Source organism: Xiphias gladius, chromosome 12 (assembly GCF_016859285.1).
Source record: "Xiphias gladius isolate SHS-SW01 ecotype Sanya breed wild chromosome 12, ASM1685928v1, whole genome shotgun sequence".
Taxonomy (NCBI): domain Eukaryota; kingdom Metazoa; phylum Chordata; class Actinopteri; order Istiophoriformes; family Xiphiidae; genus Xiphias; species Xiphias gladius.
This window is the reverse complement of record NC_053411.1, coordinates 6,477,860-6,491,725: the sequence shown is the minus strand read 5'-3', so window position 1 is coordinate 6,491,725 and position 13,866 is coordinate 6,477,860. Positions and strand designations below refer to the sequence as shown.

At 42.2% G+C, this 13,866-nt stretch overlaps 2 protein-coding genes across 5 annotated transcripts in view; one reads left to right on the top strand and one right to left on the bottom strand.

Annotated features, from left to right (window-relative positions):
* The window catches only part of hspa12b (heat shock protein 12B), a 27,727-nt gene that overhangs the window by 10,308 nt on the left and 3,553 nt on the right, over positions 1–13,866 (bottom strand). For 2 of the 4 annotated variants that reach the window (XM_040141213.1, XM_040141215.1), the window contains exons 2-10: positions 13,497–13,666; positions 13,232–13,360; positions 5,943–6,006; positions 5,351–5,433; positions 4,450–4,574; positions 4,179–4,365; positions 3,654–3,758; positions 3,431–3,547; positions 1,128–1,305 (exon numbers count right to left, since the gene is read on the bottom strand). In XM_040141213.1, coding sequence (XP_039997147.1) covers positions 1,128–1,305; positions 3,431–3,547; positions 3,654–3,758; positions 4,179–4,365; positions 4,450–4,574; positions 5,351–5,433; positions 5,943–5,988 — 841 coding nt within the window. In that variant the 5' untranslated portion in view covers positions 5,989–6,006; positions 13,232–13,360; positions 13,497–13,666. Of the gene's footprint in view, positions 1–1,127; positions 1,306–3,430; positions 3,548–3,653; positions 3,759–4,178; positions 4,366–4,449; positions 4,575–5,350; positions 5,434–5,942; positions 6,007–7,461; positions 7,745–13,231; positions 13,361–13,496; positions 13,667–13,866 lie in introns of those variants that run through there. The other 2 variants (XM_040141216.1, XM_040141217.1) reach the window with 2 other exon arrangements.
* Positions 13,403–13,866, top strand: part of paip2b (poly(A) binding protein interacting protein 2B) — a 12,624-nt gene continuing 12,160 nt past the window's right edge. The window contains exon 1 of the mRNA XM_040141221.1: positions 13,403–13,603. The gene's annotated coding sequence lies outside the window, so the exon portion shown is untranslated. The remainder of the gene's footprint in view (positions 13,604–13,866) is intronic.

Here is a 13,866-nt window from a genome sequence, read left to right as displayed (position 1 = left end):
AGAACCAACAACTTTACTGTCTTACTTTACAGCTTTTCATTTTCAGCAATAAATCGACTCTACACTACCTATGCAGCACCAAAAATAGAAATAGGAAACAGGGAACCGTCATAAACACACACACGTTAACGTTATACGTTATACATATATAATATTTGTTGTGTTTTTTTACAACATTGCAAGGCCAAGTGGCCAAAAAATTAATCAACATGTATTTTTCCATCCTTTTGGCATAACAGACAGCTCTAAATACGACAATACTCATCTGTCACTGTTGCTATAGACAGAACCAGTAAGAGGTGCAGATATATGTTTTAAATCGTACATTAAAATAGGCATAAATGTATTGGTACACACTTTTGACGTACATCAATTTACTCATAGTTTAAATGCACTTTCTTTCTTTATGCATCCTCACAAACCTAATTAAACTCTATTATAGCCTGTTTTATGATACTGACGTGAATTGTGTTTGCTCTGCTGAATCCTGTGTGTTTTCTGGTGCTGCAGGAGACTTACATTTCCAGCTTACCTCTGTGACCTAAAAACACCCCACTGAAGACAGAGTCAAAGCCTTTTTTCCACAGTTTAAATTAGAAATAGAAAAAATGGTTTCTTTGCTAAATAATGACCCTTTGAGTTTAATGACTGGTTTGGCAGAATGTTTCCCCCTTTATGTGAATTCTGGGGTCTGTCTCAAAACAGCTCTCCTCCTCTTTCTCCCACTGTTCATGTTTCCATCTCTCCTCTACATGACACAAATGGCCTGTCCAAATTCATATGTGTTTGTGTGCAGCGTCACACACACATACACAACTGCAAAGTCATCTGAGGCAAACCACAAGCAGTATCTGAAGTCCGATCTTTAGCCTCAGTGCTCCTTCTTTCTCTCTCTTATACACACAGTGCAAAAACCACAATCCCCGAGCGAGATCAAACAACAACATTTCCAGGAACACAGTGTGGTTTCATGCTTATGCTAATGACAATGTCCACAGGAAAAAAAAAAAAAAACACACACACACACACACACACACACACACACACACACACACACACACACACACACACACACACACACACACTTTCTCTCGCTCCCTCCTTTTCTCTCTCTTTCTCTACTCTACCTTGTCTGAAGCTGGAGTCAAAGGGCCGGGACCCGTCCAGATCGAGGCCGTTTGTGATTGGCTGCATGCTGAGGTCAATCACTTGGTGGAGGCGGAGCTTGCGGCAGTAGATAGATGCAGCCTCTGGTTCCAGAGCAATGAGGAGCTGCTCCGGACAGTCGGGAGTCACCAAGCCAGCCTGGAGAGGACAAGAGAGACACAGAGAGGGAGACAAACAGTAACTAGCAGAAATTTAGTGTCCTGTTATTCTCTTGATATTATAGATGTACAGAGAGAGAGTTAGACATAGTAGTATTGGTAGTAGTATCCAAGTCACAGGTCTTCAAAACCAAACTACAAGTCAGTTGCCAGCCTTTCAGTTCTCTGAATGCTGGCAATTAAAACTACTTCCAGGTCTCAAGTCAGATCAGGTCCTGGTTAAATCTCGAGTTCTGACTGCACCAGGCCAAAACTAGGGACAGTGTTTTGGCCAAGTCCAAGTCATGTCTTTAGGCAGTCACGTCTCAAGTAAGTCACGACTCATAGTAATCTACAGCTCAGTAATGAGAAGACAAAAAACACAAAGAAAAGATGAAAAGAAAAGCTAAAACTTTGACTAATCTAAAGAAAATAACACGACCTATTAATACTCAAACTTGACACAAAGAGAAAATCTATGCTCTGCCCAGACTGTTTGATTGACAGGTGCTTGATGAAGAAGGAGGCCAAATGCGAAAATCTGAAAGCTTTTCTCTAAGCACGCTGGCAGGTATTTATTCCTTGAGATGTAAAGTTTTTCCGAACCACATTGAGAAAACTAGGGAACAAAATTGTGACTGTAATTGTCGTTTGTATCCCCACTCATGACTAGTAATTTCTACCTTTATAGACACTAAGGGAGCACATTGTTGTGTTTTGTATGTTACCGTTTTGTCTTTTGTGTTCTTTCTGCTCTATCTATAAGAAAAGCGAAAAAAGAAAAATATGGCTCATGGACAAAAGAGAGAAAATTGTCAATAGAAAACAAGAGAAAGAGGTGGTTAAAGGAGAAAGACAAAAAGAGATTAAGGTAGCAGTTCAAATATTTTCCAGTTCAAATTTTACCATTGTTTATCATGATTTAGAATGCTTTGTAAGATTTAAACTTGTACAACAAACAGGCATTATATAGTATACGATGAGATTTGGATGGAGGGCAGGACAAGTCTTTGAAGAGGAAATAAGACGAGGAGTAAAAAAGAGGACCGAAGGGAACTCATGGAGTAAAACACACACAGGCTGAAGGACAGCTGTACAACATAAACATATGTAAGGAACATAAATACAGGGTGAAAGGGAGAGAAACTGATATGGGCTAATGTTTCTCTGTTGGGATAAAAAACGGATTTACGAGAGGAGGAGAGGAGAGGAGAGGAGGATTAGTCTTGATGTTGGGAGTAAAGTTGAGTGGCTGGAACGATGTGCGTGCGTGCGTGTGTGTGTGTGTGTGTGTGTGTGTGCAGGGCGGTGGCCTGGACTCAGCTTCCTGTGTTTGTACGCCGGTCTCCCTCATTGTTCCCTCCTGATGACATCATCACCAGCAGGAAGCACACACACCCTGACGGCATCAAGCCAGGAGCCAGCGCAGGGCGTGTGTGCCTATATGTCAGCATGCATGTGAAAGTGTGTGTGCGTTACATTATTTATGTATGTACCAGGTTGAGTGAATGGCAGATGGCTGATCATGGGTATGTGACTGAAAGGGAATAAGTAAAGCATGACATTAAGAGTAAAAGGTTGTGTACGGTCTCTCCCATTGACTGCTGCACATGCCCTGCACAACTGGACCCAGACTCACAGACACACAGGATGGTCCAGTCTCATTGATGTGTATAGTGATAGGAACCCCTGCATCCCTGTCCACGTACACACACTTCCTACAAGTCATTCTAACATGTACAGTACACTGAGGAGAGATATGTGTGTGTGTGTGTGTGTGTGTGTGTGTGTGTGTGTGTGTGTGTGTGTGTGTGTGTGTGTAGTAAGTGATCTTCTGTCATCCTCTGAGTGTGTATGTACGTGTGTTTATGTGTATCTTGAAGACTGCGTCTAGGTTTTTGAACCAGTTGAATCCACTGATTTTGAGTGATACAACATGGAACTGTATGAATGTAGGGGGAAAGAGCTGAGGATAAGCATAAACTCTGTATCAAATACAAGAAATAAAGTAAAAGATTGTTTCAGATCAGTAAAACTTTTGGAGCCTCTTTCATGCCAACTGTAACTGCCTCTATATGCATTAATGTATGTACAGTATGTTTCAATTTGTGTGTGTGTTTTGCTACCAGGTATGCGGCCTCTCTCATGAACTGTTTGGCGGGTTGTCTCCACACGGCGGGGACAGTGATCACCCATCTGATCTCCTCTCCTTCCAGCACTGATGAGGACTGGTCCTTCACCTCCTGCATCAGAATCCAAAAAATACTTTCTTTTTGGTAAAACACTCCCAATTAAGTCCAGTACATAAACTATTCTCCGGCCCTCAAATGTAGCCGGAACGAAGTGTACCTTTAGAGCATGTTCCCTGAAGAAGTGCAGGGCGTGAGCAAACACCTCGATGGCCCTGACCCTCCGTCCGTTGACCGCTTCCAGCTCTGTCTCCATGGTGAGGTCCTGCATCAAACACAGCCGCAACTGCTGAAACGCTACTGCACGAAAAATTGTTTTCCCGATGCTCAAACAGTAACTTTAAACAGCAGCACCCAAACAGCAGGTAAACAGCAGTTAAATCTTGTTTTTTTAAGCTAAAGTGCTTTTTTTTTTTTTTTTTACATCTCATCTTGCCGCAGTGATGTAAAAAAAGTGTACTCTCGGGTGTGTTAGTACACCATGACATCGCTGTTGGCTCTGATTACAGGTACAAGAGACTTGAAACTTCCAAGAGAAGTCAGCAAAACACTGCTTTTCAGCCTGGTATTAAGTTACTTTTTAAAGCTTTTAGTCTACATTTATATATTATGTACAGACAGCTTTTTGTCACTTCTACCCTTCTATTCCACCTTTTTCCTTAAATTTTCTCTGTCTCTCTCTTACACTTGTGCTGTGGATCTTCATTTTAAATTTATCGAAGTAAAGCCAGTGCTGGGCCTCCTCCGGGTCCAGGTCGTGGTAGAAGTCCCGGGCCGCAAACCCAAAACTGTGGAACCGCAAATCAGGAGTCAGCAGCAGACACGTTGGGCTTTTCTGATTGGCTACTCCAGGGTCGCCGCCCTCCCAGCGCCTGCGGGGATTGATGGGAAAAACTGTCAGGAAGAGAAAATAATAGAAGAGAATAGAATGGAGAAAAATACACGCAGACTCTTACTTCATCATGTGTATGGCCTCTGAGTCCTGTGTGAAGCTAAACGCGTAGCCGCTGGAGGTTGTTCCAAAATCTATCGCCACGACAACAGAGAATGGACAGGCCATCCTGGGTCTGACCTCCACCCTCTGAGAGAAAATGAGACAGACGGAAAGAGAGAAACTTGTGTGTTTACACAGGAACAGAAATGTACAAGTATGAGGAACAGAACTCCTCCTCATAATCCCTCCTGTGCTCATTTATCTCTTTCTTCTTCATGTTTATATGATTTAATTGTAATATTCACATACAAAACAAAACACTGTATGCAGCCTTTTCATATTCAAGTAGATTTGTGAAAAGAAAGAAAGAAAAAAGATAATGAAAAACATGCCCATATTATTTTTATACTGTGTGTGACTATTTACAGCCAGACCAGAGTGAATGAGCTCTGGGTTATAATTTCTGTCTGGACAGGAAGCATCGGTTGGATTTAAACTAAAGTCTTATACAGGACATGTAATTACCAAATATTACAGTATCTTTACCTTTCAGAAATAACTACTTACTATGTGTGGAAACAACATGGAATTCGGAGTTTGGCTTGGAAATCGAAAGTTGCCCCCCCCCACACTCTTCTCCTTTACTGCTTTCTAACTAAAGTTTCTTGAGTACTTGTGGAAGTTACCCATTTTTCTTTTTCCTTTTTCTAACAGTGCCAAAGTGTATGTATTTCTTTACCACAGATTGTAGCGTTCATGGGGTACTTGTTTCAAGTCTACACTTCACCTTAAAGTGTGCTTGTAGGTGTTATTATAAACCACAGTGGAGTGGATGTGCATTTAAAGCTCGTGTTTAAGAGCTTTATATAAAGCAAAATAAGTAAAAAGGGGAAAGGGTGTGGTGAGTGTGGGTGCATAGTTACCGGCGAGGGTGAGGGTGTGAGGGGCGTGATGCTGCAGTCATTTCTCGATGTGGCGGGTGACGAAGGGGCTGATAAATTATCACCTGGAAATTAATTGAGTAGAAGAAGTGGGGAGAAGAGAGGAGAAGAAAAAATTAAAATCTCGCTATATATGTTTTTCAGCGTTGGAAAAGCACCGCACGTACTCCATGTGGAAAATGAACGGAGTAGCCAAAAAAATCTGTGTTGTTTAAAGCGATATGCAGCCATGGGAAAACTCTCTTATCGCAAGGAAAGAATAATTATTGGACTTTAATCAGATGTTGATACTAACATACAAGCACAGATGCAGAAAACACCTTATTTTTCATCGTGGAGATTAGCGAGTTAGGGTGGAAACGCTCTTGTCCCGAAGCTCTCTAGATGTGAGACTGAATATTTGTATTGAACTGGGAAGGACCGGAATGTCAGTGGAATCTGGTTTGATTGATATAAGTGGGAGAAGGATATGGAAAGGTCAGCATGTTCAGACTCCAAAAGATAAAGAAGGAGCAGTGAGTCATTTTGACCAGGTTGCCATAGTAATTCAGTGTGTGTTATATGTGTTACTCACCCGGGATCTGCAGGCTGTTTGGGTCAGGCTGCACCACGTCAGCCATCTTTACAGGGGCCAGGGTCTGCGGAGAAACACATCAACACCAACATGCTTCATATAGAATAATTAATGTACAAAACACCGCATAGAAAATCCATAAGTAAAGGGTGCAGTGCATATTGTACACTGAGAATTCAGACCTCAAATACAATGGCGCAAAATAAATTTAGTGTACTAGTAAGCGAACAGAGACATTCATCAGCTAAGAAAGGGAAGTGAATGAGACAGACCCCAACAACTGCAACTGTCACTGTGCACTTGAACTTCAAACTCCCAGCGACTCTAGCTGCTCAGAGGTCACTGACTGGTTGCATTGGAAAGCTTTCCGGTGTCACTTTATGGATCAGAAAGTCTGCCAAATAACACGTACAGCGTGTTACTGCTATTCCACTGTGATGGAAGTCAACTTTTTTTAGTTGGGTTAAACAAACACGGAATATAATCCTCATTACTGAGTTGTCTCTGTGCTGACTATATGACATGAATGTGTGTGTACGTGTGTGTGTGTGTGTGTGTGTGTGTGTTTGTCTGTATTGGATTGCAGCACTAGGAATCATTGGATCAGTCTGTGATATGAACCAGGAGCAAATTAGACAGATGAGTGCAATGAGACAAAGATGTGTTTGTTTAAATCTCTTTCTTGTGCATGCGTGTGTGTGTGCGTGTGGGTGTGCGTGGGTGTGCGTGTGTTGAGAGAGAGAGCGAAAGAGACCACAAGTTGGTTTGACGTCCTTTCGTTGCATACACACAAGCACCATCTGTGTGTATTTATTCAAGCATGTGCCTGAGACATTTGAATATAAAGTCTGCTTGTACATGTGTGCGTCAAGTATGACTTTGTTTCCAGCAGCTGTCCTTGCGCTTTGATGATAAAACCAGAGAGAAAATGAAACTCCACATCTCTTCTCTGCTTCATCTCTCTTGCACATTCTTTTCTTTCCTTCGTTCTGCTTTTTCTCTCACATCCCCTCATCTCCTTAAGCTCAATGTGCAGTGGATGGTTTACACCCCCCTTGCCCCTCCAGTCTCTACCTTTGTCTCCCTTTCTCACACAGACGACTAGAGTCTTGCAGGGGGTCAGCAGAACATGCAACTCTAACTCCCCAGAGATGTTACAGTAGGTAAAGATTGTGCAACGCACTCCACTTTTACACACCATTAACAATGGAGCTCTCTCACTTTGAAGAATATCAAGACATTTTGTACACATTACCGATAGGCTTTAAAGCAAGGCTTTATTAGGGCTCACTATCATGCATATTTGACTCTGACAGTTAGTAACTAAATCATTAATATAGAATAACAGAAAGAATCCAGTTAATAGTTTAGAAGCTAACTGACAATTCAAAAGGCTGCAGGCAATAGGTCTAGATTACATTAAATTTGACAGAATAGCTCATTAGAGTGCAATCAGCCTCCATAGGAACAAGATTCGCATTTCATCAACAATTTAAAAAATCTTTTAATGTTAACTCACCTCTTTGTCTGCAGTTGCAAAACTATGCCCTGGGCCTTTTTTGCCACTCAAAATGTATTTCCAAGTTCCCAACTTTGGCAGTCCGAAGTTTGGAGTCTGCCGCCAGGGAAGAGATGGAGAGGAAAAGAAAGAGGAGGAAACTGTGACTGGATACAAAAGGATGCTTTTCTTGAAATCCCTTGTCGAAAATGTAAGACTTCTCAGCTGACTTGCAGGCAGATTCCTCAGAATTGGAATTCCCAAATCAGAGGAGAACACAGTGAGAAGTGATGGACAGCAAGACGAGCTGCGACTTCAAGGAAGAGAATTATTTTCCTCTTCTTCTTCCGAGAAAATCTGTGTTTTTCCTAATGGAGTTCTTAGTTGGATTTGCAGTCCCGTCTCCCTGCAGCCGAGCTTACCGTCTCTCCGCTCTGCACAGGAATGTCAGAGAAAAGTGGTGACACACACACACACACACACACACACACACACACACACACACACACACACACACACACATGCACATACCAGTTGCAGGAGTGGGAGGGCTGTGACAGTGTATGGGGGGGTTACCTCACTGTGAAACTGCTGTGTGTGTATGAGGGTGGAGTGATCTTGAGCAGGCGATGTATCCCAGTTAAGTCATCTTGCCCTCTCTCTCTCCTGCCACTCCTCCACATCTATCCCTCCTCTGCTTAATTAGCTCTTCCCGTCTCCCATTTGCTTCTCTTTTCATCTTGTCCTCTCTGCGTTCCTCTTTCATTCATTCCCTTTTCTCTTTACACGCTGTTACTGTCGTTTACGTTTTCTTCTTTCTTTCTCTCTTTCCACTTCGTCTTAACTTTATTTTGCGCTGTAGCTTCTCCCTTAACTTTTTAACTGTGCTGACAAAAGCAGGAAACAACCAGGTGTGTTTGGTCATCCTAACCCAATGCTAAAACTGCTCATTTTTTCCTGTGAACACCTCTGAAAGTGTTTTCTTTGATATTATACACAGAGGGGAAAAGAACTGGTGACTCGATCCAAAACGTCAAACTAATGAAAATCAGTTTAATACTTAAACCGTAGATAAATGCATTTGCTGCACTCTTGCCTGATATCTGTGTGTTTTCTATTGTCCCGTGTGTGTGTGTGTAGATTTGTGTGTGTGGATCTCGGGATCAACATCTATGCTGCAGGGATCTGATTTCTCCCCACTACAGCTGTGATTGAAAGCATACATTAACCCCCAGTGCATGTAACACACACATACACACACACACACACACGCGCACACACACACACACACACACACACACACACACACACACACACACACACACACGCACGCATACACAGTGAGACTAGTCGGCCCCACTCCGAACAGGCAGAGGAAGTCAGACCTCTTGAGTATGCAAAAGAAAAGGCCCCCGGTATATACAAACACGTCCACATACACTCAGTCTCCTTGTCCTGTCAGATTTCCAAATCGAATTAGTGTGTGCGTGTGTATGTGTGTGTGCGTGCGTGTGTGTGTGTGGGTCTGAGTCTGGAAGCCATTACCTGGCATGTCTCCCCATGCCGCCCAAAAACCAAGAGGCCCCATATGGATCCTACCATTGCCTCTCTTTTTCATTCTCCTTCTTTCTTTCACTTTATTGCCTCTTTTATTGTTCTTCTACATCTGTCCCTTTCCTCTTTTATGGACCATTCTTCTCTATTCTCTCTTGCATGTTACTTTGTTTAATCCAAGTTATTTGATCACTTGCCCGCATTCATTCACTCCAGTTATTGTCTAATGACTAACATTAGCAGTCGGGCGGCAGCATTTCAGCAGCTTTGCTATTAAACCTGGGCTTTTCATAATTTTGGGCACTTCCATGACACTTCTGTTTAGCAATCAGCTGCGTCCCTATCTGCATTAGACCTGATTAAACCAAACAAGGGGCACCGTCATGAAACAGAACCTGCAGTACTGTCTGAGATGCAGCCACAACCTTCTTCTCGGAGGTCCAGATGCAGGAAGCCCAATGCAGGAAGTGATGGAGTCAGGTGACAGGAAGGAACCCCTATACTGCATTCCCCTCACGAATTCCACATTATCTCTGGGACCCTGGAAGTCCTCGGAAACACACCCATAACATACACATGCAAGAATGCATGCATACACACACACACACACACACACACACACACACACACACACACACACACACACACACACACACACACACACAATGCATGACACTATTCTTCCTCCAGGTCCTCTAAATAGCCCGTAGCCTGAGGAAAACCTGTTACTTCCCCTCCAGACAGCATCACATGCTATGCTTTTGTTGATGATATTAGTGTTGATAGCGTTCCATAGTGTTCCCCATAACATACAGTATATATGTAGTCAGTGCATGTCAAAGCAATAGTTCAGCATTATGGGAATTACGCTTATTTGCTTTCTTCAGGCAGGAGGCAGGAGAGTATCAAAATTCTTTTAAGTGTATTTCCCCAAAAATGTTAAAGCAATCCTTTAACACAAAGACTTTTTGGTTCATATTATTTGAGTTACATACAGTACAGGGATGTGGTAACCGTTTTTAAACATTTGACCTGACAAAGATCCAGCTGCTCTCTTTCCATCAAAGGTGGTGCAGCATTAAAAGTTTGAATATCTACAGTTCCATGATAACTGAGAAAACTCCTGACTGAAAACTATCAGACTGACTGATATGGTCAAAAGCGATTAGTGGACCTTTTTTTTTGCTGTCTCCAAGATCAAGAATGAATTGTCAAGCTAGAGTTTTGTGATCTTTTGGACATTCAAACAACAGTGATAGATGTTCTGCACAACGGTGCGCCATTTTGAAAAATGTTCTTCTTTTTACTGTAATCAAAGTGAATAACAGTCCCGAGTATGCAGACTTGCATTAGTATGGTTTGCAATAAAGTGGTAATAATTAGACAACTTCCCCTACAATAAATCTCTTTTTACAAATGTTGCATTACGTTTTTTGCACCACATTTCAAGCAAACACGTTAAACAAACGAGGGGCCCAGTGAACATGTGAGGGCCACAGTGTAAAACACACAGGAGGGAACCATTAGAGGGCGAGCAAAACAGAAATGTCGGCATGTACCGTGTGACCTCTTGTTTTCTTAAAGGTTTCTGGAAAAAATGTGTGCAGCAATTTATTTCCATGTTCACCAAAGTCCTTGTTAAAACTGAACTACTGTGGGCCTGTTGCTTGTTGCAGGCTGAGTGTTAAAAGCACCTCCGCGGTGATTGCTAACAGGCCCTTGGACTATAAGCATTTGTGCGTGCAGGAATACCGAGTTTGTGCAGAAAATAATAAAGGCAATGTTATACCTTTGGGTGCGTATGTGTGTGTTAACGTGCCAATTCCTGTTCATGTGAATTTGAGGGTGTGCCATATGTTCCAGTGTGTGCATATTCATGTGACTGTGCGTGTGTATGTGTATGTGTGTGACCCAGGGCCACAGGAAAGGCTGGGGTAGAAGATACACACTCACACCCATACAAACATGACTGCCCTCTGACATAAAGTCTGGGCTATTGTGTAATAAAAAGAAAGGGGGAGCAAGAGAGACAAGGGAAGAAAATGTATGATTTATGATTCAATAGCAAAGATGGAGGGTGAGATTTATAGCAGAGGAGGCCTGGGGGGGTGTCATGTAACAGCAGTGGGGAGAAGGAAAGTGGGGGAAAAGGGTTAAGGTTGACTCTCCTTATGTCTGTAAGTAAATAGTGAGTGTGAGAACAGTTGTGTCGAGCATTACATTACTTTGCACTCCCATGGCTTTATATGTGGGTGTGGGCTGTCTCCTAAATCTTTGCAAAATGAGGCATCTCAAATTGAAGTTTCACGTCTGCCAAAGACAGGCGATAAGGGCCTCCGTCATATGTGAACCGAGCAGAAACTCCGGTCAGACACGCACACACACAAACACACACACACACACACACACATTTAAGATGAAACACTGAAGAAAATCTGGCGTATCTTAGCACTGATTTAATGTCCCTGTCTCCTTCTCAATAGATTTGCACATCCATGCATCTTGCATGCAAATGGGACAACACAGAAATAATGTAGCACGTTGGAAATCTGTTACAGTGACAATTTATGGTGACGTGGAGCTTCTCTGTTAACTACATAAAGACAAAGCAGTGATATAATGCAAAATATACACAAGAATATGTAGTATAGTCAATTGTTTTCAGTGGCCATTGAGTATTAGTGGCAATGGGGGTGGGAGTGGGATCAGGTTGCAGTATTTACATCCTTAGTTCCAACTACACCACTTTGATCCACATTTATAGCACAATAGTAATGTTTCCGCCAGTAGACACACTGCACTGCCCAGCGACCACACTGTGTGTTACAGTCGCCCTCCACAGTAATTTTAGGGTAATGCACCCTCTTATTTGCTGCTGGCTGAGAATATCTCTTCTTTTTCCGCTTTGTCCGAAGTGCATGAGGACCTTGAAAGAGGGTGCCTGGGTTAATGCACGTGAAAGCTGTAATCGCATATTGTTCATTCCACTTCAGTTAAGATGAGCAGGTGAAGAACAGAGAGGCTGAATTGGGATTTTGAAAATGTAACACAAAGGACGCATGGATTATGTAAATAGCTCTTGCAATTCAGCTTTAGAAAAGTAGTGGTTAAGTGGCAAAAAGCTACAGAACTATATGGATTTGCATGCTGCAAGTAAGTTGATGGCTATTTTCATAACACAACTGGAGAATGGCTAAATTAAGGAATCAAATCTAGAAAATTTAAACTTACAATTTACTACTATTTTCCTTAAACTACAATTTTCAGCAAGGCTGTAACGCGGCAGGATTCCACCAATCTATGTTAAAAGGGAAGATTAAATCTTTCTCGGCATGCGCGTCACTTTCATCCTGTTCTTTATAAGAAACACTGTCAGATCCAGATGAGCTGTCATCACTGAAAACATTCTCAGCTCTCCGAACCTGCAGGAGGGAAGCAGGAGAAGCGCAGTTTTTGGCCTTGACCAAAAACAGCCAGAAGAGTCACCGAGGCTCTAAAAGGCTCTGATGCAAACGAGGTGGATGCTCTAAATGATCGAAGATAAATAAAACCTTCACCCTTTTTTTGGTAGGCTATGCCATAGTAGCACAGCTGAATTATCATTTTATATACTTTGATCAACTCTACTGGTAATTCAGGTCTCTGTGGACGGTACAACCGCTGGGTGAAGAACAGCAGTATTATGTTGCTGCTGACGTGTACTGACTTTCTCCTGTTGTAAAATAGTTTTTTTTTCCAGAAAATTAAAAAAATGTTAGACACTGTGACCTTGGCCATCATACAAACTAAAGTTAAGCTAAAAGGATAAATTCATCATCATTATGAACACAAAAGCATATTTGGGTGGCAAATACTACATTTCAGATCTTTTACAACTCTCATTTATTTCGTAGTTCTGGGAGCATTTCAAACAAACATCTGTCTTTCAGAAAAACAGATGTGACCTGAATGTAAGGGTGGTAGATGAGGCCCAGACTGGCGGGGCTCTCCCAGCCCCTGAAAAGCATGTGCACGCCACTGCTCACTCTCACATATTCAAGTCTTGCATTTACTTTTATTCTCCTCCTGCCTGATCGTTTCCCATCCCAAACAGCCCTAACAAACATTAAACTAGAGCCACGTCCGTTAAAGAAAGGCCGGGCCTGGTTAATACGGCAACGTTGTCAAATATTAACTGCTCATATTGATTAAGAAAAAAGGGGCAACGAGAAAAATGGGTTGTATTTTGTTTACTTACGTGAATGGAGTGGTGGGATGGGGCGTGTGGTCATCCGGGCCAATAGCATCGCTAGGAAGCCTTGACTGACGTGGAATCCAGCCAATGACTGAAGTGTACAGCTGGTCTAACGCGACCACGACTCAACGTCTTTCAGTCCCATCGTTTGGGCAGAAAAAAAACCAAAACAGTGGATTAATCAGTTTTCCGACAACGCGAGCAAAAATTGAGCAAAGAGACAATTGTTTATTTGTCGTATTGGAGATTATTAGAAGAATTTCTTTACTGTGTGGGTTTTTTTTTCTTGTGACATCCGGGACCGGAAAAAGAGCCGCCCCCCCCCCTCGACAGCTGGTTTGCGGATTCCCCAATATTTGCGCTTGAAGTTGTGTGGTGAGTCCGTTGTTATTGGTGGAGTAAAGGGGGGAGATAGCAGTTTGCGACTGAAAAGAAAGACTGTAAGAAAAAGCAACAAGAAAAGCTAACCGTCAGCGGCAATTATTTAATTAATAATTATAAAACAATTAACTTGTCTTATTTTCTGTATAAATGCATATATTTGAATTACTAGCGTCCATTTCACGGAGGCTAACGTTAGTTGCCTAGTTGCCCCACTTAAGCCCTCAATTATAAATTGGAAAAGATGGAAAAAAAAG